Source organism: Siphateles boraxobius, unplaced genomic scaffold, assembly GCF_051911475.1.
Source record: "Siphateles boraxobius isolate OS27281-9 unplaced genomic scaffold, OSU_SipBor_1 5, whole genome shotgun sequence".
In the NCBI taxonomy this organism is placed as follows: domain Eukaryota; kingdom Metazoa; phylum Chordata; class Actinopteri; order Cypriniformes; family Leuciscidae; genus Siphateles; species Siphateles boraxobius.
In genome coordinates this window covers 10858180-10882773 of record NW_027509141.1, presented here as the reverse complement: position 1 = coordinate 10882773, position 24594 = coordinate 10858180, and the positions used below count along the sequence as shown (strand labels likewise).

The following is a 24594-nucleotide window of genomic DNA, read 5'->3' as shown; positions in this document are numbered from 1 at the left end:
CTATAGATTAAAACAAACGTATTTGGACACTTATGCTCTGCCTTTCTTAATAGTAAGACAACAGAAAAGTAAAGTTATATGGCTGAAGTGTCAATCAATCAAATCCTTTTTGTAGCCAAAAATTAGATACTAGATAAGCTGCAACAGAAGCTGTGGTAACATGCAGATAAAGGCACAACTGTAACTGCACATTATACAGACTGGCCTCAACATCTGTAGCCAAACTCAAAAGAAAGTATTTGAATAAATCCAACCTAATGTCCAACGAGACCGTATTTAACAAAGAGAGAAGGCTACTGCTTTCAGTAAAATCTCCATTCAGAATGATGTGTGTACATTTAGACTTTGAAAAATATTAATTGTGTACATGCATCGTGCCAGCATCCCAAAGTTGTAAATGCAGAGGTGATGAAAGTATTGTTTCATTGAGAGCAACATTTCCTCATTTTAATGATTTCTAAACCATGTGCTGACAATATGCGGATGATCTGTTAATGGCCACTGAGTGTGCTGATAAATGTGCTGAGTTGTGCTGATAAAATCATGGTAAAACAATTACATTTGATGGGCAAATTTAAAACTGATTGCATACTTGTCTCTCTGTAGGTCACTGAGTGTGTGCAGGAAAGGGAAAGAGAAAACCAGACACAAACAGTTAACAGTGTCATGTCACTCAAAAAAATAAAAAAAATAAAGTTGATTTGCTGTACATTTGCTTGCTTAAATATAAATATTAAATAAATTAAATTCAATTAAATAATATTGTGTGCATCACAATTGTCTCATATTGAGGAAAAAATTGCTTTACTATTTGTAAAAACACAAACTGAGAACTACAGTTTTAATCTCTGAGCAATGGATAAATCCCTGTAGAAGAGGAACTGTCTGCAAGAAGGTACATTTTCTGTTTTTATATGTAAGGTTAAACGATCTGATATATTGGAATGGTTACTCATTACAGAGGGTCTGATACTACCTAGTACTCTGGTAATACTCATAGTGCTACATAGTACCACATGAACAGAAGGGCAAAAAAACAGAGCAGTGTATTAGTAGTCACACCTGGAGAGTGAAAGACTGGCACCGTTGGTGTGTTACATACGATAGTTTCAGCCAGTAAGGTGTTGTAGGGGTTATTAGTGCCTTGTGGTCTCAGAAGAGGGTTAGTAAGAAGATAATTGCCCGTCATTCCTAAAGCGACAAAAACAGAAGAGGACAAATAAGATTATGACCTCTAAGACGTCTATTTAATTTGTCCTAAAGATAAAGGTATTGCTGAAATAAATGGATGTGTTTTATCTGGAAGCGTGTTTATTTAATTTAATTGTATTTTATTTAAAATAGCATAGCTGCTTATTTATGTTATTTCATTGTAACTAATTACTAATATAAATTCAAATGGTAACATTTTACAATAAGGTTCATTAGTTAACATTAGTTAATGTATTAACTAACATTTACTAACAATAATTAATACATTTATTACTATTTTAGTTAATCTTTGTTAATGTTAGTTAATAAAAATGCAGCTGCTCATTGTTTGTTTATACAGTACATTAACTAATGTTAACAAATAAGACATTTTGATGTTAATAATATATTTGTAAATGTTGCAAATTAATATTAACTAAGATTAATAAATGCTGTAGAAGTCTTGTTCATTCTTAGTTCATGTTAAGGTAGATAGCTAATGTTAATAATTGAACCTTATTGTAAAGTGTTACCAATCAAATTAATTTTAAGAAATGCACATCACCAATTGTAAATGTTAACAAGATTTGTCAATTATAGGCTTAATCATCCTACATACAGTAGAGCAGTTGCGAAACTCGATGGATGAATATTTGTCAATGGCAAACATTTTTTTTTTTTTATTGTATTCGAAATGTAATTTCTATACTGGGCAGAACTTCTTACTAATTCAAGATCTCTGCTAAAATATTCTATGCAAAACATTATTATACACTATTATAACTTATCCATATTCATTTTTTTTTGTGATATGAATATTGCAGCAAATAAAAACCGTCATTGTTGTGTTTATTTCTGAAGAGAGACACTGAAGCACAGAAAGACAAATAGCAGTTATTTATTTTATTTTTTTTCACCTTTGTGTTTTGTGCTTGAACGCGTGCATTAAAAGCATGCTGAGTGTTTTAGAGCAAGCCAAAGCAAACGGCTCTGAATAATACAACCTTACCGCAGGTCAGCTAGAGTTGAACATCATCTTCTCATCACATGCATTTCAGCCCTGGCTAAATAATAAATGACAGTTTTTTTTTTTGTTTTTTTTTTCGGAATCCTTGAAATAGCTGACCGAGGGCACATTTTCTACTGACTCACTTCTGTAGCTGTGTAAAACAGGCCCAACAAGGACTTTCTGTGTCTTTAAATGAACATTAGTCGCTTCATTTTCTATTAAAGTCAACATGAAATCAAAGTTGACCCTATTTACATTCTCAATACATCAGTTGCTGATGTTTTTGTAAACGATTCATTGGTCCATGTAAAAAAAGAGAAAAAAAGAAAAAAAAAGAAAATGTTTGGCATCAAAAGCTTTCATCAAAATGTAATAACTTGCTTCTCCTCTGAAACGACTTTCCTTTTTAGCTGATGACACCAATCCCTCTTATTTTTCACTCCCTTCCTTCCCACCACCTGTCATACAGAGACCACTTTTCACCATCTAATTAATTTGCTATCGGACAAATATGTCACATTACATTAGTAAAAGGGTTGCGAACGCTGTTTCATGTTGACTTTAACTAAAATCACTTATGAGTGGTTTAAAATAGATGCTCGAGCATGTGTTCTATGATTATGCTCTTCTCAAGCTTATCAATTAAATTAATCTTGTTTTACATAAATATCAATAATATTTCAAATAAAATGTTAGAATTGAAAAGAGAAAAAATATATAAAAACAATTCATCAAAAGCATTTGATATTTTATTCAAATTAAAAATGGTGAGTTCATTAGTGCAGAGCTTGCAAAATTATTGGATGTTAAGAAATTTGATTAAATTCTAAATCCTAGAATATTATTAAATATGGTCAAATACATTTAATTAAACATGGATGGCTGATTCATTTAGTCTCAGTCTATTAGTTAAGTTTCCATGAAACAGAGATGAAATGAGTTTGGGTGTATGACTGACCTTGGTTGAGGGTTGATGTGCTGTTGATGTCTCCTGAGATGAAAGAGGATTCAGACTGTTTTCTTACTGTGTCATTCCACATTCTTCTGATTCGACTCTGTTGGATGAATAAACAGCCATGAAACACTGATCACTATCTTTGGGAGGGAAAAATTGCATGTTACATCTTCTTCTTTTTTCCTGATATGTAGTTGGCCCAAAAAGTATTTGAATACTTTTCTATCTATCTATCTATCTATCTATCTATCTATCTATCTATCTATCTATCTATCTATCTATCTATCTATCTATCTATCTATCTATCTATCTATCTATCTATCTATCTATCTATCTATCTATCTATCTATCTATCTATCTATCTATCTATCTATCTATCTATCTATCTATCTATCTATCTATCTAGTCATTGAATAGTGAATTTATTTTATGTTTAATGCCATTGAATAGTGAGTCTATTTTATGTTTGATATAAAAAAAAATTGTTGATGGGGACTTTGTGGACACAATATTTTGTTATAATGTGAAAAGTTACAGAATTTTTATTATTAAAAATTGTTGACCAGTATATATTTCCAAATAGTATATAGTTTTTTTTTTATCCCACTAAAAAGGGGAGATTTTAAACATAAATGTTACATAAGATGCTGGCACATCATAATACAGCTTAGAAAGTAAATATTACTGTATACCAGAACCAGAATCTAAACATTGTACACAAATATTATACACATCTATCGGTATGATTCACAATATGATACAATCTATCATAAAGACTTTGACATAAAATCACTAAAATATGACTGCAAAAAAAAAAAAAAAACATACATAAAATATCTGTGCTGCAGTGCTGAAGCAGATGGAAGCATTCAGAGAGTTTCATTTCATTCCAATAGGAAATGTGTCTCATAACTGAGCATCACATTAAAAGCCGTTGAAAACAATGGAAATTGGGTCAGTAGTGTTTGTACCTGAGTACCAGAGGAATAGCGAGCGCTTGTCCGCGTTGTTGAGGTCTTTGTGGAGCTGTGCGTGCTCTCTGTCGTGATCCCGCTACAGCAGTATGTTTGTCGGAGGCATTTGCTGTACTCTCTCCGAACCTGCAGTTTAAAAGAATGTTTCTTTTTTTCAAGTGAACTTTCAACATGCACTTCTCGTTAAAACCAACTGCTGCCACGGCTCTGGTAGAACAACATATATCAGGGAGCACTTACTTTCTTTTGAAGCAGGCAGTGGAAGGTGAAGATAAACATGCCCTGGAAAGTGTTGAAGATGGTGAAGAGATACGCTAACACAACGGACGACTCGCTGATGAAGAACAAACCAAATGACCAGGTCAGGCCCAAGAGACACAGCAGAGAAAAGCCGCCCATGACCCACGACCTTAGAGAGCAAATAAAAGAGAAACAATGAGGCGTGAGAGAGGGACTTTTTCATCCATCAGAGAACAAAAATCATAACAGCATTACATCTACAATATTAGTAAAAGATTACAAATCAAACACAGGTCCTGAAAATCATTTGGAATGACATCTTAGGCACAAGTAGATGGGAAATGCAGTGGAACATATCATTGAGAGGTTAATCAATCCCATATGAAAAGGAGATTATCATAAAGAAGGTTTAATCAGTATTGATGCAGTGGAGTGTGGAGATATTTTTTGCATGCCACACTACTGGTTAAAGACGCATGATACTGGGCTGCATTCAGACGGAGGGGAAAGAGAAAGAGCAGTAATCATCTCTGATTGGTCCATTTTAGTGGAGGAGGCGCTGACAACAGGTCTCGGCTGGCTAAAGAACCAAAGAGATACAGCTTGCTTTCATTAGAGGAGAAATGAGAGATAAAACAAGAAACCAGCATATAAAGATTTGAAGGGATGAGGAATAGGAGGGCTTTGGGATATAATGATATTTTTGAGGGTATGTTGGTATAAGCACATTGCATTGAGATCTATAAATGAGGAGTGTAATGGATAGAGCTAGAGATGCTTTGATTATAAAATTGTGTACAACACGGTTAATCCAATAGTTATTCTCATGGTATGGCCGAAAACTGATAAATGATTAATAATAAAATACAGTAACACTTTATTTTACAGTGTCCTTGTTACATATGTTACATGTACTTACAGCAATAACAGTAAATTATGCACAATTACATGAAACTAACCCTCAACCAATCCTAATCCTACCCTAACCCTATAGTAAGTACATTTTATCAATTAATATACTCAGCACTTAAATATATAATTACACTGTAACAATGACACCTTAAAATAAAGTGTAACCTAAAATACTAGTGTGTCTAAAAATGAAGAAAAAAATAAATAAAGAAAGAAAGAAAGAACACACTAGAAAGAATTTATAAAATAATAATATCCAATAGAAGCTATTATTTTAAAAGTTTTAAATGCAAAAGCAAATTTTGACGTAACAATATTATAATGCATTAGTAGAAATATAATTTATAATAAATTATAATGCATATACATTTTGGATGGATGGATAATAGTCATAATGAGTGGTGCGAGTGGTTTGGCATATGAGGGTTATAAGAATAGGAATATATCAGGTTGACAATATGAAGTGTATGAGTCGGTGTGAGGAGGTCTAAGAATTGGAGGGGATGATGAGGGGATAACATGAAGGTGAGTAATAGGAAGGTAAAAAGTGTAATGGGAATGAAGATTTTGAGGATATGAGGGCATCAAGTTAAGATGTACAGCAATTTAAGACGGTCCAGGCGTAATAAAAATGAAGAAAGTTAAGGCACAGAAAGACAGACAAACAGATAAGCGCGCATGAGAAGCACAGGGAGAGACGGCGCTTCTGGAAGACAATAAAATGACAAGGGGAGCAACCATGAAGCTGTGGCATAGATGTCTAGCTAACGCTCTTACTTGATAAATGGTTTATTATCTTCATAGCTAGAGAGCATGGCCAGCAGAGGAGAGAGACAACATTAGATCAGGCAAATCAGTTGAATTATCATAAAAGTCTAAATGTAAGAATTCTGAAGTTAAAATGCAAATGAGGCTTGACAAAAAAAAAAAAGAAAGATGTGAGATATGTCCTCAGCTGTGTACAAAACAAAATTATCTGAATAAATGTACCTGCCCAGGTTATAAATTCTTAACGACAACATGAAACTGCATCACAATGTATTTATATATATATACATATATGTTTCTACCAGTTTTTGATTTCATGTTGCCTTTAACACACTTAATGATTACATGACAAGACTTTTCATAAAACTTTACCGCCACTGCAAATGTTCTTTCTTCTTTTTTTTTTTTTTGTTGCTACACAGACACCCAAGTGTATTTAATTTGCCCATGCTGCATTGCCCTATCCCGGATTGTAAAGGGACTAAAAATGGTTCTCTCAGGCCAAATGTGCCAGTACTTTGCCTTTTAAACTATTTAATATGGCAGTGATGTTTTATGAGCGACATATGTTACGGTGTGCTGTGAATCTTACCCAGGCAAATCAGAATTATAATAGCCATCACAGACGCGATAATTACTGGTAAGGGTAAAGAACAGACAGAGAACAGAGAAAGAGAAAAAAGGACAGAGAAAAACAAAGAGAAAAACAAGGGGAAATGGGAAACAGAGAAATGAAACGAAATGCTGCAGATTAGCTTGCTGAACATGCAACATGCTGCAATGAGCCCAGAGTTTACCGGGTTTCATCTCGCCCTGTGGTGATGGGTGGATAAATTTAGACAGTATACAGCCGACCCAATGCCTGTGAGCTATATATTTGTCTAACGTGTTAGTCATGTTTATATCATTGTTAAATCTAATAAAATATGCATATTTTCCCAATGGCTGTCTGTTAAGTTTGAAAGATCACATTAAATGCAATCAGTGCCATATATCAAACCCAAAACATATAAAGGCTCTTTCCATGAACCAAGGGTTGTAAAAATGTTGTTACCAAAATTTGGGACATGGCTAAAGTTTTAAATCTTGGTTTTAAACAGTTAAAACACTTTACAATAAGGTTACATTTCTTAACATTGTTTAACTTTATTAGTTAACATGAACTAACAATGAAAAATACTTCTACATCTGTTGTTATTCTTAGATGTTAATTTCAACATTTACTAATACATTTTTAAAAATTGTATTTCTTAAAATTAGTAAGAATGAACAATTATATTTTACTAACATTAACAATAATTAACAAATGCTTTTAAAATATATTATCCTTTATTAATTTGTTAGCTAATGCATTAATAATGTTATCAAATGAGACCTTATTGTAAAGTGTTACCAAATACCAATTATATTGTACCTTTTAATAACAAGATTGAATAGTTGAGCTTGATGACTTTTCTGTACAATTTCTATTGCTGTAAAAATGGCCCAGATTATGTTACTTCTTGCTTGACATTAAATAATTTTCCATTTTTGTAAATTGTGTGCTTAATATTACTTATAACAAACTAACAAATGTTTAACCATAAAAGGGGATACAGACGTTTAACATTTAAATGTTTGACATTTTCAAGCTAGGTAGCCTACTATTTTAACATCTAATTGTTTTACAAACTTATTCATGGAATGTGCCATAATCATTGGAAACACAATGGGAAAAGACTAAAAAAAAAAATTCACAATTTCAAAACAATAAAAATATGTCATACATTATCAAATAGAACCAGTAAGACATGCATTGCCATGCCAGCAAAAAGAACCAAAAGAGTTGTGTGGTCAACCAGCACACTTTTTCTGTTCTTTTCCGCTACAGAAAGATATCTCCCTCTTAGCAACAGGAAACACATGGAAGTGCTTTCACTCTCTTTACACACACACACACACACACACACACACACACACACACACACACACACACACACACACACACACACACACACACACACACACACACACACACACACACACACACACACACACACACACACATACACACACACACACACACACACACACACACACACACACACACACATCTGAATTCACTCCGCAAGCAGACTCTGAATACAGGGAGTAGTTCCAAAGAGTTTTGTGGTCACTGTAAAGGAGGAACAGCACTGAGCCTGTCTCAATCATTACGAGCCTCTCTGGCCATCGCTCACATTAATAGACGCTGTGCACCTGAAGAGAATAACATCTGTCTAGAGTCCATCTGAATCCCTTTAGTCGATGCACTTAAATTCATCCAAGCAAAAACGACAGGGTTGCAGATGCTACATTCAATGTGAGCAAGGAACAATGTCAATTCCCATTCTGAATTTTAGATTAGCAGTGGTACTACTTCTTAGTGTGTGGCAGCACACTTTGACTCCACATGAGCTGAAATATCGTGGGGAAAACAATGAGACTTACTTGATGTTCTCCAGCCGGCTGGAATCAGGTTTCAGCGATGTAGAGTGTTTCATCATTTTGTACATCGTGATGAGCAGGAAGATGAGATTGAGCTGTGCAAAAGCAAAAAAACATTTGTTAATAAACAAAAAACGAAACTTAAAACATTAGATGAGTGTAGTTTTATTGGGAACATTAATTGAAAACAGTCATCCAAGCATCCCTTCAGCCAGTGCCTAATACAATAACCATCTGGCATATTGCTAGACAAAGCCAAGATGACTGGCGCCAAATACAGTGTCACTCTATATCAATACAAGAATACAAAAAAGCAATAAAACTGTTTAACTGCAGAATGAAAATACAAACAGTTCAGAGAACCTCAGAGACCACACATGGAGAAACGGATATTTGAGATTTCCTCAGGGGAAAAAAATATAACTTTAAGGAATATTCTGGGATATTTAATATACAAACATCTACGGACCGCATTTGTGGCAAAACATCAGAGGGAAAACATCCCTCCGTATGTGAAAATGCATATTTACAGTGTTACACTCACAGTGGAAGCTTAGCAGGGAATCATTCAGCTCTGCAAATAAATGTAAAATGCACAACTATCACTGTTGCAAGAGTATAACTGTAACATTGCACGCAGCATCATGGGACTTGCGTGTTTATTAGTTTGACTGTTTGCATTGTGTATTGATTATATTTCTGTTCTGGACATTTGTTTTACACATTTTTATTTAGAGTCAAATTTATTTTTGTGGTTATCAACCACATGCATCCCACATATTTTGTCCATACATATATAGGCTATTAAATTAAATATATTATTTAGTAAATATATTATATTTTAAATAGTAAATAACCTAGAACAAATAACTTTAATCTTTGCTCAGTGTACAATAAAATACATATTAAGATAAATGATTAGACATGTCCAATGTGTTCAGCATGTTAGATATAAAATGTAAAATGATTAACAACTCATTTTTTTATGCATTTTGCATGCACAAATAAAGTAACAAACTGAAATGAGTTTATCTGCTAAATAAACTTATACAGTCTTATATTAGTCATTAATTAAATGATTTTTAAAAAGTAAATAAGACATAAGACATAAAAAATACATTTAGTCTTTGCTCGGTGTAGAACAAAAAAGACATCTTAAGATAAATTATCAAACATGTCCAAAGTGTTCAGAATGTTATAATATGTAAAATGATCAGATATTTAGGTGAGTAAATAATCTCCCATACATCTGTTTCATGCCAAAAGGTAAATATTACACTTTTGAAAGCTATTCATTTTCCATTTATTTACACACATAAAGTAACTTTATTTAATTAAGTTTTTTTTTATGATAGTTGCATAAATGTTTATTAGCAATTGCCTGCTCATTATAAAATGAGTTTGATTTTTGCTCAGCGAAGAAAAAAGACAGGTTTAGGAGAAATTAGTACCCAGGGTGTTTAACTAGATCTACAAAATGTACAATTTCTGACTTTAAATTCTGTCTAATCTTTTAGTAAAGTAAACAAAAATCTCCAGAATATATGCCTCATTTGCGAATGTTCCAGGGACTCTGAAGACAAACACCCACACACACACTGTAAGAGGGGCTTTGTAACGACCTAAAGTAATACATTGGTCATACTTTGTCACGTAATGTGTAAAATGACTTCCCAATAACTACAACTATGTGGGACAACTGTGGTGACGGAACATTTTCTGGTATAATCCATTTTCTGGAGCATAGACAGGCGAAGACGTAGCAGTGTATCATTTGTGGCCGCTCTCATAAGTGGCGGTGTCACACAAGCTCTTCAGTTCGGCTTCTTGTTCTCCTTGCTCGTTGAGCACAAGCTCATCATTCTCCCATCAAAACAGTGATGGCGATCAATAACGCGCTGCTCGTGCAATCAAGCACCCCGGCTTCTCAGAGACAGCACGGCGAGAGAGAGAAATAGAGGAGGGGTTGGTGGGATTATACCTGGTTTTTGTGGCCCCTGTGCCCGAATTTATGAGCACAGAGCTATAAAAGGCCTCTCACGCTGCCAGAGCGCTGACAGTGATCTGATGAGACGAGAGGAAGTAAGGACGCTCAGCAGAGGGAGAGGTAACCTAGCAAGGCAGCCACTACACTCCAAAAGCTCCTTGTTCCTGCCCGTCCCATGGGCTTCCTCCATTTCGGAAAGAGCTTTTCCTGAACAACCCCCCCCATTCCTGAATCATCACTGCTAGCCAAGCAGAAGACCCTCAACTCCACTCTGGGACGCTGGAGATAGATGTATGTGTGTGTCCGTACGTGTGTGTGTGCGTCTTGAACTCCGATTGAACCAGATTAAATATTTAAGGTGCAGATGGAACTGTCTGCATGATGCAAACGTGTCACAGTCCAAGCGTGTTTTAACGTCACTCACACGCACTAATGGTTCCCGACCACTCATTAGCTCAATGTCCTGGTTTTCATGGATCTCATATGCCTGGTGCCCCAGAGCCGAGAAACCACTTTTCTACCAACATTTCTACCTCTCCTGCCTCAGCCAGTGCTCGACTGGTGGATATGCAAACTTTTCTTAGTACAACTGCCCACATTTTCCACCAGGTTTTCACAGACTCATATGATGATTTGACAAACTTTGTTAATATATAACATGTCTACAAACAAAAGGTCTTTGTTTCCAAATGTTATGTTAATCTTACTTGGAGTTTTTATTCCATCATAAGCTGCTTTTGATAGAACGACCAAAATAAATGTGTAAAAAATAACTCATACAAATTATATTTGTATATTAAATTATTTTAGCCAGGCATAAAAATAAAATATAAAGGCATGTATGTCCTTTAATTTAAATAAATTAATCAAATAGAATCAATTAAATAAATTAGAATGAACAACTTTGCTGAATCGTATTTACAGACCAGTTTATACAGTTCAGTGCAGGTCTAGGTGGTGTTCCAGCATAGTCTTTCAAGTGAATCTGTTTGACTAAGATATTAAACTTAGGCTCATTGGAAATATGTGCCTCTACCTACATTGGAAATATGTGCCTCTACCTACATGTCTGCAAAACTCCAAAAAGTACCTATATATACAATTCACAGCAGTTTCCAGCTGAAATGACCACTAGAAGCAGCAGGAAAATGGCAAGAACTTTTACTCCTTTTCACACAAATGTTGATCATGGGGCATATTATTCATTAATAAAGACTTATTTTCTGTGATGTTCCTTATACAATACTAAATTATGTCCTCAACCGGCTTTTACAATAGCATATGATTTGTAAACTAATACATTTTTATGTTTCCATCACACAAGCAGCTCAAAATGTATGTTTTTGCTCAGAAGCTCATCTAGTATAGAACTAAACTAGAGACCGGGAGCAAACAAGTCTTTCTGCAACACGAGTCAGGATAAAAAAGCTCAAAGACTTGAAGAAATAAGCTAAAATGGCATGTTGCTTCAACAAATGTGTTTTTACCTCACGTTTTCTTTTGTTAACACAATCGGCTAGGTATAGGATAGGGTTTGGTATATTATTTTTAATCACTGTACATTTCATTTCTGAACTGCTGTGAAATGTTCAACAATTAACATGATAAAACTTTGCTAGATTCACATTCATCTTTTTTGGATAAAACTGAACACGCTTTTGGCGCTACATTGGACATTTCACTCACTTGACAATGAACGTGTCACGAATATAAGAGGCAATATAATATCAGTATTTTGAAATGACGTCACAGGCACGTATTTCTAATGCACCTGGGTTGAAGATATTCTTGCTGGTTAAGATATACAACCTCACACATGTTGTTTAAGACCAGCGGGTTTTAAAAGCAAATGAAAAGCCAACATTTCTGGCTCAGAATCGCCTTTTCTGTGGTGGAAAATTGTGCAACACTCACATATTAGACACCAGCTCATGCGCCCTATTGGTGGAAAAAGGAACTAGATTAGCTGTGAAATTCATGGAGCTCTACATTGCTGGAGGATCGGGCATGAGGACGCTGAAAATAGATGTAGTATAATGAGAACCACAATGGACTTCAACTAATTGAACAGGATCACACCATTCTTTCCCTCTGCACAGTGAAAATGGGTGAAACTCTGAATAATGAGACTCGCTCTGGCTCTCTCATTGACAAGGACAAAGCCAATCTGCTGAGAATCAGGGGTCGGAGGTCTGGGGAAACCTTGGTCCCGCATTCCCCTGAGAGGCTCTGGTCTTTGTGCTTTATCTAGCATTGTCAAGCAGCCTGAGGACTACGAGTCCTGCTTGCTGTCCGAGCAGAGCACGCAACAATAAATCAGCTTCATAAAGGGTCACAAGCGCCCTGCCGCTGATGGCTGGGACACGTATTCTGATTATTAGGCAACACCGCAAACACATACATCACGCTTCATCCAGCGCTGTAGCAACTAACTAAGCAGATCTTAGGGTTTGTAGGACTTCCTCTAAGAGTGGCTGCAAAAACATTGAGAGCATTGTTCGTAGTATTCTACAGCCTGTCAGCATCTTTAAAGTCAGATTAACATGTCCAGACATGTTAAATTCCATTTAAAACTATTTAACAGCCAATTGATAATTATTTTTAAATATTATGGATGCTTTATAAATATTAAGCTTTTGTGACCTCATATTAATTGAGAGAATATATTAAATATTTGTACTTACATTTGTCACTTCAGATAATTATTTTTAATTAACTAGTCAAGGTAAAATGGTGGTGGTGATGGCGCAGTGGATAAGACACATGCCTTTGGTGTGAGAGACCTGGGTTCGAATCCACTGTGAGACACCAATGTGTCCCTGACCAAGACACTTAACCCCTAGTTGCTCCAGAGGCGTGCGACCTCTGACATACATAGCAATTGTAAGTCGCTTTGGATAAAAGCGTCAGCTAAATGAATAAATAAAAAAAAAATAAAAAAAAATGGTTATAAAAATTTTTTTTTTGAGAAAATCTCAGTCCAATTTGTGTAATTTCAAATGGAAAATCACATTTCGTTTTGTTGGATTATTTTTGTCAGTAAATTTGGAGGTACATGTGACATACATTATATTGGCCTTGGTCAACCACTAAATTGCACTGATCACATGAATAAACTGATTTAAAAAGGTCTGCAAATTTTCTTTTTTCTTTACTTTTTCTTTTTTTAAATTTACTCTATGGTTAGGATGCCATTAAACAAACTCCATTTAAACGCCATGGAGAGAGAAAAAGCATTGTTTGTAAAATTCACATTACTGCTGGATTATTTTATAGTGTTTGATTATTAAAAGCAGACGTAGATGTTTCCTCTACAATTGTTTCAGGCCACTTCTCTAATTGCCTTTTAAATTTAATTGCGGCACGAACCTGTGTGTCTTTAAATCTGTTTTCAACTAAAACCTAAAGGCTTTCCAATAAACAGAGCTTCCATCACTGTTCAACCCGGCATGAAGGTATCACCAGGTCTGTTTATATAACCAAAAAGGATATAATAAAGTCAACCATCCACAAACATCTCCACTTGTCCTTCCATTTTCTGGGAGATGATTTTTTTTTTCATCCAGAGATTAGAGGGCAAACAAACAGCCAGACAGATGTGAATGCCACCTGCTAGCCTTTCCATCATGCAGACTCTCTCTGTCTTTGTCTCTCTCAGGCCTACTTCCTCCCCAATCTAGTCTGACACTCTAATCTCTTAGTTCGGAAATAACAGCACGTTTAAACTGCAGATGTGTCAGTTTTGTAGTGTCAGTGGAGGTCATCCAGCTACCTCTTTAGAAGATTGAGTCAGGAAAAAACTATATATTTTTTATATTTGTATTATTTGACATTGTCTTTTTTTTATACGCATGCATCCCGGGGTGGGGGGTGGGGGGGGTGGGGTGGGGGGGGGGGTTGTCTGTCTTGACCCTGTAGCTTTAAAGTGCCCTGCTGAGTATCATTTGAGGATAATGTTGTGCTTTAATGCCACGTTGAAAAAGCTGCATCGTATCAAAACGATTCCTTAGAAGAGCAGCATTTCCGAACCTCTCTGCAGGCCGCATTGACTGGGTCTGCCGAGACTGAACCGATCTAAGCAGAAATCAATGGGCTGCAATCTGTTGAATAAGACTGAAGAAACAAAGGCAGCTCAATGTTTTTTTTTTTTTTTTTGCACGGAGGATTCTGTCAATTACTCTTTAAACTGGGAGACACAGTCTTGCACTGTACAGAAATATTCTCTGTCTTGTTCTTTCACCTGATGCATGCATTCATCCATCTATCACACACACACACACACACACACACACACACACACACACACACACACACACACACACACACACACACACACACACACACACACACACACACACACACACACACACACACACACACACACACACACACACATACAATCTTAAGCCATGAAAAGGTCAGTAGATACTGAACACACCATTATAATGAAGGTGACAGGTCCAATGAAACTCCAGATAAAGTGATTGTCCATCCTGAGCCAGCATCTGCAAAGGAGACATGTTCACAGTAAATGGAATGCAACAAAAGCAAGAAGTTTACAGAAAACATGTCCAAGTAATCCAGGCATTACCAGGTCAAAAGAGCCCATCCTTTCTAGATACAACTCATCATTTTGCATAACTTAAAAGTATTTTTTTTTTTTTTGGCTGGTTTATCATTCACCAGGTGAAAAGCTGATCAACTTTTGAGCAAACTTATATTTTGAGAGAATTGACTATAGAAAAATGACTATAGAAGGAGGCAGTTTAACCTATTATAATGCCCGCCTACTGGCTGCTTTGGCCTGCCCCAGAGATCAGTTTAGTAAGTGATATTGCTATAGTGAATATCGCTATAGTGTGTATCGCTAGCGAATACCAACGCCATAGATACCATAGATATAATAGTTTATGGTAAGTGACGTTACATATCCGACACATTATAAGTCGTTGACTGGGCCAGCTGACCAATTAGATAAGACTGGGCTAGAAAGGTGGGTTTTAAAGAGAAATAAAACAGAGCAGAGAGTTTCAAGCAGAGGGTAAAAAGAGGTACTACAGGGATAAATAATGTGTTTTTAAATCATGTACATGTAGTCTAGGAAATCATATATATATATATATATATATATATATATATATATATATATATATATATATATATAGTCACACTGTGAATGTATATTAGCACTGTTTGTTGTTTGTTATTGGCATCTGATAGAGCATTGGGACCTGGAATCTGTGATGCATGACATCTAATTTAATAAGCAGATACTTGCATCATCGTGTGAAATGCACTCTGACACATCTTGGAATGTATTAATGCATGAAATCGAGCAGTTTTTGCATTCATGTTCTTGCATAGAGAATTTTTCGGGCCTAAGGGTTAGGACTTCAAAACCTTCACCTTAATTATCATATTAGAGATGCTTGCCTTTGAAAACAACGGGAATAAAGATACACACTGAGGATGATATCTGTTACTGAGACAGGCTTGTGTGGGTTACGTTACAATGTTTTATATGGGTTGATTCCACATTAGTTTATTAAACGTTGCTTAAAGACCGTAATTTCCTATAACGGATCCAGTTTCTCTAGAGTGCGACTTCCAGCAGGAAACACTGATCATATAAATTGTCGATGTTACAGTGCTCTAAGAAACAAAAGAAACATCTGAGACAAATGCAATGCTACAAGCATCACTTTCATTCCATTATAAACTAATCTAAAGCAAACCACTGCGCTCAGTATTAAAAGACAGTGACGTGGCAGGCAGGGCCGGCACACTTCCACCTGTTTATGTGTTATAAGGAGCAACCCAAGAGCCCATGCAGGGCTGAAGCACTGCCATTAATCTGCGTAAAAGCCTCTTTCTCATGCGGCCCTCGTCTCCGTTAGAGAGCATTTACAAACAACAGGTCACCAGAGACTCTTTGAACAAAAGACACTAACGCATGCAGCCTTGCCTGGAAACCGCATTTTGTACTGTAAGGCATTCTCTGAAGACCTGTGTGTGTGTGTGTGTGTGTGTGTGTGTGTGTGTTTGTGTGTGTGTGTGTGTGTGTGTGTGTGTGGTACCTATGGAACCGTTAGATTGTGGTACACTCCCGCAGACAGCATTGCATTTAAAGAAAAAATCAAAGAAAATGTTCACTTACACTTTCTTGGTCCCGTAGCTCCTATAGTCTACAGCAGCGGACACGCCCACAACCACAGCGGGGAGGAGGTATCCCGCCATGTAGAAATACTTCCTGCGTGAATATTCGCTCTCAAAGACCTCCACCAGCATCAGATAGAGCTGAACCCCCTCCAAACACTTCCAGGCGAAAGACGCCAGAAAGAAGTAATGCAGTATTCCTGCAATTATGGAGCAGGCCATCTGTGGGACAAACGCAAGGGTCAAAGACAAATAAACTAGAAAATCTATTTGAAATGCAAATACGAAGAGATAAATAAAAAAATTCATGACATTTTTTTGAATCATGATTACATTTTTTTTATTTATTTTTTAGCATTTTAGAACATTTTGAAAAAATGTTTTGATGCAATGGCTCTTTTTTTAAGACTTTCAGAAATGTTATGACATGTGTTTCTTCATTACTAACCAAGGACAGTTAAATTACCCTTTGACATTTACATTTTATAGTTTAAGCCCCGCAAAGGGTTTATAACAAATTATTTCAATTCACACATTTAAAATGCAATCCTTGTATATGTAAAATGCATTTTTTCTTTTACTAAATTCCAGACAAAAACTGTCAATATATATTTATGTTGGTTTCATACTTTTATAACACTTTCAACGACAGTTTTGATTTAATGGCTCTAAAAATGTCACATAATGTAACCAGCAAGTACACAGCCAAAAGTATGTGGACCCACTTCTAATGAATGTCTTTTGCTGAGCCCCTTAATACCAGTGAAGACAAATCTTAAATCTATGGCATAAAATGACAGTCTAGAGAATTGTGTGCTTCCAACTTTTTGGCAACAATTTGGGGTCTTTTCTGTTCCAGTATGATAATACTCCTTGCAAATAAATTGACGAGAAATGGTTTACTGGTGTGGAAGAACTTGACTGTCCTACACAAAGCCAAGACCTGAACCCCACTGAACACATTATTCCCCCGGTTTCACAGACAAGGCTTAAGCCTTGTCCTAGAATATAACGAATGTTTGAGCTGTTTTAACTGAACAACTCTTGCAGTGGCATATCTTAAAATATGTCAGTGCCATTGTTTTGTCTCAAGATGCACACCAGTAATATTTTTTTTTCCCTAAGGCACGTTTATAAAAGCTACTTAAATGTCCTAATTAAACTAAGGCCTAATCCTGGCTTTTTCTAAGCCCTGTATGTAAAACCAGGTCAATGTATAGTAATAGTATAGCTCTTATATTTAAATGGGGGAAAATCCCCCCAGTTATGTTCCAAAAATTGCGTAAGCCTTCCCAATTGAAAAGGGAGGACCAACTACCTATAATCATATTCTTTGGAAATTACTTTACTGTTTGTTTATATATATATATATATATATATATATATATATATATATATATATATATATATATATATATTAGTAGTATTCAAAAATATTAATGAAACTATATATATATATATTTATATATTTTTTAGAAATATAATAATACAATTTTTTTTCTTTATTCCTAACTAAGGACACCTAAGCAGCCTTGACATTTTTTTCTTTTAAGCGTCACAAAAGGAAAAAAAAATCTTTTAAAGAAATTCTGGGCAAAAAGTGTCAAGTTACTGACTCACAAGCATCCAGTAAGCCTGAACAACTATAATCATGTGTCAAAATGATAGAATTCCAGAGCTAGAATTCTCTGGAACTCCCTTCTAAAATTTGTTTTGGATGTTGTGGACACGTCTTAAAACATTTCCATGAGACTAGCTGACAACATCACATCCATTCAAGGTAACGTTACCCTGGGCTCTGTCATGTCAATTCCGATGAGGAAGATGAGCTCAGCAATGAAAAGATTGATGCATAGGTTCTTGTGGATTGTGTTCCTGTCACTCTGCAGCCCACGGAAGAAACAGAAGGTGAAGATGCTCATAGCCAGGCAGATCAGGGATACCACGATACCCACACGACTGATGACGCTCAACAACAGCTCCTGTACCGCATCTGCACCCTGATAAACAAACAAACAGAGATGGAATGAGAAAATTTAGATGCAGATCACATTTACCAACTGAGTAAATTAATGAAAGCCAATCTAATCAAAACAATTTTCAGTTATACTTTATTTTAAGGTGACGTTGTTACATTGTACTAACTCAAATACGTACTATTAATTAACTACATATACTTACTAGAGAGTTACGGTTAGGGTTTGGTTGGGGGTTAGTTACTTGTAATTAAGCATAATTTACTGTTACAAGTACATGTAGTAACGTGTAACTTCGCCACCTTAAAATAAAGTGTTACAAAATTTCCCTTTCTCTTTCGAAAGAAAGAGTTTGATGTCTAGAACATATACACAATATAACATCTAACAAATAATTTACGTGTATGTAACAATCAAAAAATAAACAAGTTAAAAAAATTTTTTTTAAATGATAATACAGCGCGACACAATGCCAATTACTTCAAATTACATCGGTTTTCATGATTAGACAACTTTATATGGTTTGTTTTTGCAATTCCATTTGGTAACACTAGTGTAACATAAATTTCAGTTTTAAACCTTAACAGTTTAAAACTATTTCTAACTGTTTTTGTTTGAATGAAAATTTATTAATACTAAAAGTGAACTAAAAACTTTTAAATAGCCAGTTTGCAGCTGTCTGCAACTCAGCGAGTTATCCGTTCGTATAGAGTTTGGCTTAGAGAAGCAGATGAGTGTTGGCGGTGTCTATTATAACAGCTGGGTTTCACAGTAACACACGGACAAAAGCTTAAATATTTATGAAGATCACATCTTACCAGCAGCTCTCGATGAGCCATGAGCACCGCAAAGTTGGTGAGATGACTACAGGAGCAGGTGGTGTGACTTTTATTGGCGTGGATGAGTTTGCAGCCCTGAGTGGACCAGTATCCCATCATGGTTCTCTCGGAGTAGTTCCAGAAAGAGCAGTTGGAGTTATAGTAATGCTGCATCTGTAATCGACAGGAGGAGACAGAAACTTTCCTCATGAGTTAGCAGATGATAATAAATTGATATTTAGTAGCTGTCCCTCTGATAATGGCACCCGCGCATAAACATATGAGAAACGGCATTGCAATTCACTCTGACTGTTGGCGCTCATTCTTTCGCAAATGATACGGTGGCCATATCAAACACTCTTTTGTGTTCGCAGTGTGTGTTCTCACATAAACGACTAAAGAATCTAATAAGGTTAAATGACTGCGAAATCTAGCTTGGGACCATTGATTATATGAGGTGCTAACAGGGGGCAGAATGGTTTGAAGGCATGTCTGTGGAAATCACACAATTACTTTGATAGAGAGCAAAAATCAAGCCGGGTCTCCTCTGGGAGTGTTCCTGACACTTTAAAAGAGAGCAAGATGATAATTGGTCCTCTGGTAATTTCATCCTGCATTGTATAGCTAATCTGGGATTTATTTTTCCACTCCAAAAAAAGGAAATTGCATCATTTACATCCTAATGTCGACAAACGAATTAGTTTTCATTAAGAATTTGGTCTAGGCGGGTAATAATCATTGGTTCAGACTTTGTTAATTTCATGTTCGATGGCTTAAATAAACCCCTCTGTGACCTTGTAGGGTGTTTGAATTGAGACTGCTTTTATTTTATTTTCTTCACTGTCTTGCTTTGCTATCCTGCTGCTTTTACGACCCCTTTGTTTGTTTATTGCTTGCACTCACATCGATGTGCTCCAGGGTGAAAATCACAGGCTCCGATATAAATACACGACTGGATTCTTTGTTTATGGAGGCGGCAATGACGTCGGAATTCACAGCCACGGAGAGGTTGCGTCCGTTAACCTCGTGGCCGAGCTTCATTGTTGCATTCTCCGTGCTTAGAAACTGCCCCAGGTTCTTATAAAGGGCAAAAACCAACTTGGCAACACCTGCAAAGAAAAAACAGCACACCTTACTTCTTGTTACAGTCTATTATGTGAGTGAGCCTCACAAAAACTGTCAAGAAGAAATCTGGGTTTAACTTCAGCTGTAAATTAATGTTTTGCATAATTAAGCTTATTAGGAGTAGGATTTTGCATTGTGAGATTATTTCTATGACATTTAAAATACCAGTTCTCAGTAGCCTACTGTAAATCAAAACAGATATAATGATTCATCATTCAAGTTGTAAAGTATGTTGTAAATTAAATCTTAAATTTGATTTTGTGGTGAATTTTGTATTCACCCAAGTACACCAGAAAGACATAATAGTCCCATAAATGTATATACACCACATAAGTTTCTAACCTCAGTAAATTTTTTTCAAGGTGACCCCAACACCAGACCCAGTTATGTTTGTCGAAAACAACATATGTTAAGCAGTATGTTCACAACAATGTTCAGATCTTTCTCTGACCATGAGGGCATTTCTATCTCCATAGTGACAGGAGGAATTAGATCAATATGTTCTTATTCTCACAGAACTAATGCAGTACAATGACTGTATATGTGTGCGTAGACTGGAACGTACCATTACGACTGTTGAGTTTCACGGTATTGGAAGACAATTGGATAGAAATACCACCCCTGCCGCTTTGGGGAAACCTGAAATCTTGAACCTGCCCATCTGTGCTCAGCACGTAAACATCCAGAACTGCAGAGACAAATGTTTCAAAAGGTTAGTTCACCAAGTGGAAACAGAGAAAAATAAGGGGGGTGGTTTATTTGCATCCACTATCTGAGTTGTTCGATTCACTAAAGGAATTATGCAAATTAGTTAGCAATGAAAACGCACCCACAAAATCTGTGCTGAATACAATTTGCATAACGTTATTCTGAATTTTAAGTGCAGACTACCGCAATATGTCTTACTTTACTAGCATTTTATGTTTTATTTTTAAAGTGTGCTTGTCTACTCCACATCTGCATATAACACTCTTCTCCATCACCTGGTGACTAAATGAACTCATGATCAACAGAAATTCCCTATTATCGCCTGTAAGTAAGTTTTCTAAATAAGGCACAATATGTAATGCGCCTCATTTACATAGGAGGGAGGCATGTTTGTGCTGAATATAATGACTTTGAAATATGGCGCAGTGTATACCAATGAAAAAAAAATCATGAAATCAGTGAATTCACCCAATAACCTATTTTCATGTAAACCGAAATTCAAGTGTTGATTGGTAGGTCCTTGGTCTTTATTATTCCCAGAGGTATATAAGAAATAAAAGTGTAAAAGGGAAAGTGTATAGGTCCTGTAACTGGTCAAAATTTCGTTATAAACCATTTTTAATCACATTTTTGCCTTCACTTCATTTTTAAAAGGTCCTGCGGCGTGGCAAATGAATGAAGTAGAAATATTCCATGTAGAGTCTCAATTAATATTAGGTAGTAAAAGCTGCATGCATAACAGTAATATAGGAATCAGGAAAATGCTGTTTAAAATAGTATGAGATGAAGTTTAGCATCCCACACTGCAGGACACATCAACTTCCCAAAAGTATTTTGTGTCAACTACCCATGTGTTAGTGGATGCTGTTATTAAAATTTCACTGCTGAATCATATTTGAAAACTCAAACTGATCAGCGGCAAAATAAACCTTTTATGTTGTCAGTTCTCTTAGTTTTGCACATCTCTCATACTCACTTATATTATTGGCTGGTACTTTCACGATGGCTGGTTCCATTAAATTGTCAGCAAGGACAAAGGCTCCTTCCTCCAGGGTGTCCAGTAACATAGTTGCGGCGTGCGTCTGCTCCGTGGTATTCATATCTCGCCACGATTTCAGAGCCTCCGGTCTGAGGAGGTTGTCGACTGTATCCACGATAGCCTGCAGCCCAATGAGACGCTTGTGTCAGCACTAACCACTGTAATAAGGTCAAATGTCAAAGCTTTGACTTTATCAGCAGCTGTCTGCCCGTGCCCAAATGAAAGCAAACATGCACACTTTGTTTTAGGTCGTTATCAGGTGACACAAATAAAAACAGACTGCAGAAATGTGCCCGACATGCTCTGTCTGTCTCAGGAGTGCAGTATTGAATGTCAAAGGCTCTTCAAGCACAGAAACGGACACATATGCGGCAAAGAAAGACAGCCAGTCATGACACCTTATAAATGTGTCCTTTAAGATAAAGAGACTATCGTTCTGTGTCATCAGAACGTATCTGTTACGTATGTAACCCTCGTTCCCTGAGGAGGGAACAGAGACTTAGTCGACGTGTCGTCTGATTGGGATCTCGCTTAGGGAGCCAGTCATCTTCGAGTATTGATAAAACGAGCCCATGCACATTGGCGTGCGAGCTTTGCATCTCACGCTCCGCCCCGCAGTGCGGGTATAAATACAGAAGTAGATGCACACACCAGTTGTCTTTCGCTTCGGAGCCAATCGGTCTTCATGTCGACGTCTCTGAAGATTGTTGTTATATAACAACGAGCGAGTGTGTCGATGCTTCTTCAGGAAGTCTCTCCCGGTGCTGCTGTTTTAACAGCACCACAATTCTGTGTTTGTTTGTCTGACGGCCGGTTGAGGGCGAAGAAAGTGAGTGCTTCAATGGTACGGGCTGAAACATCCCTGTCAGTGTTGCCGCGATCATTTCCCTGTGTCCTCCGGCACTGGTGAGAGTTTTAATTTCCTGAAAGAGCAACACGGTGCGTTTGCGTCTTTTCGGGATGTCATTCCACCCGTGCGTTTCGGGATGCGGTCGTTCCCTGTCCCCCTCTGATGGTCACAATTGTTGCATCACATGTTTGGGCTTACAGCACACTGAAGCAGCTTTTGTGGATAGCTCATGTTCCTATTGTGGGAATATGACTGTCTCAGTGTTGAGATCGAGACTCGCAGTCCGCAGATCGAGCGCGAGCGTGATTTCTACCCTGGTGGTCCAGGAGGCGCCATCGTTGGTTCAGCCTGGTTGATATGGGCAGATCCGGACAAGGTTCGGGCTCCTGGATTTCCCAATTTCCCAGGTTGGGTTGTTTGGCAACACAGTGGAGAACTGCGCCCAACAGTTCTCTGCCGCCCAATCGCAGACGGAGGCCATCCGGCACATCCTGCCCCGGCGGCCCGCAACAGCCTCCACCCAGGCCTCCATCGCAGGCAGGCCACCCAGCCTGTCTCAGGCGCTGCAAAACCAGGTTGCAAGTGTAAGACTAAGCGTCCCTGAGACAGTCCACCCAGGGCTGGGGGGACGAGCTCTTCAGATGGTTACCGTGGCAGTTACAGATGGTTATGGTTACAGATGGCACTCGCTGCTCGAATCAAGTTCAAGACGCTGACACTTGCTTACAGATTGTACACCGGCTCAGCTCCCTCCTACTTTCACTCGCTCCTACGGGTCTACATCCCTACCAGAAGCCTACGATCGGCCAAGGAGCGACGGCTCGTAGTGCCATCACAGTGAGGCACAAAATCACTGTCCAGAACATTCTCATTCACGGTTCCATGCTGGTGGAATGATCTCCCCACCCTCGTCCGAAATGCAGAATCCCTGACAGCATTCAAAAGACAACTGAAAACTCATCTCTTCCGTGAGCACTTAACATACGAAAAAAAAAAAAAAAAAAAAAAAAAACTTTTTCTTGAAATCTTCGCTTGTCTGGTTTATGCTACTCTGTGCAATGTTTGAACTTGGTATTCTGAGCACTTCTTGCGTTGTTTTTGCCTGAGCACTTCTTGCGTTGTTTTTGCCTCTCCATGATGACTCGATTGGTTTAATCCTCAAATGTAAGTCGATTTGGATAAAAGCGTCTGCAAAATGACTAAATGTAAATGTAAATGTACCGTTCTGTCGCTGGCTGTCCGGAAGTCCAGCGGTATCCGAATTGTCAAAAGAGCAAATTCCTCCTAGATTCTATATCCTACATGTTGAGCCAGTTGTTTCTCGTGTGCTCTCTTCACATAGAAGCCAGTTAACACCGTAAGCCACGCTCAAAGTGTCAGCTTGCTGTGCCATTCCCCTACTATGGACTGGATATGTGCG

At 37.1% G+C, this 24594-nt stretch overlaps 1 protein-coding gene across 26 annotated transcripts in view; it reads right to left on the bottom strand.

Moving 5' to 3' along the window:
* adgrl2a (adhesion G protein-coupled receptor L2a) overlaps positions 1-24594 on the bottom strand; it is a 139779-nt gene that overhangs the window by 4957 nt on the left and 110228 nt on the right. For 8 of the 26 annotated variants that reach the window (XM_077202791.1, XM_077202793.1, XM_077202792.1 and 5 more), the window contains 12 exons: positions 22262-22445; positions 21143-21265; positions 20356-20561; positions 19453-19626; positions 18449-18658; positions 16660-16880; positions 14941-15007; positions 8519-8610; positions 4370-4538; positions 4127-4255; positions 3159-3255; positions 1063-1191 (listed from right to left, as the gene is read on the bottom strand). In XM_077202791.1, the coding sequence (XP_077058906.1) occupies positions 1063-1191; positions 3159-3255; positions 4127-4255; positions 4370-4538; positions 8519-8610; positions 14941-15007; positions 16660-16880; positions 18449-18658; positions 19453-19626; positions 20356-20561; positions 21143-21265; positions 22262-22445 (1801 nt within the window). Of the gene's footprint in view, positions 1-592; positions 611-1062; positions 1192-2200; positions 2256-3158; positions 3256-4126; positions 4256-4369; positions 4539-8518; positions 8611-14940; positions 15008-16659; positions 16881-18448; positions 18659-19452; positions 19627-20355; positions 20562-21142; positions 21266-22261; positions 22446-24594 lie in introns of those variants that run through there. The other 18 variants (XM_077202795.1, XM_077202797.1, XM_077202796.1 and 15 more) reach the window with 5 other exon arrangements.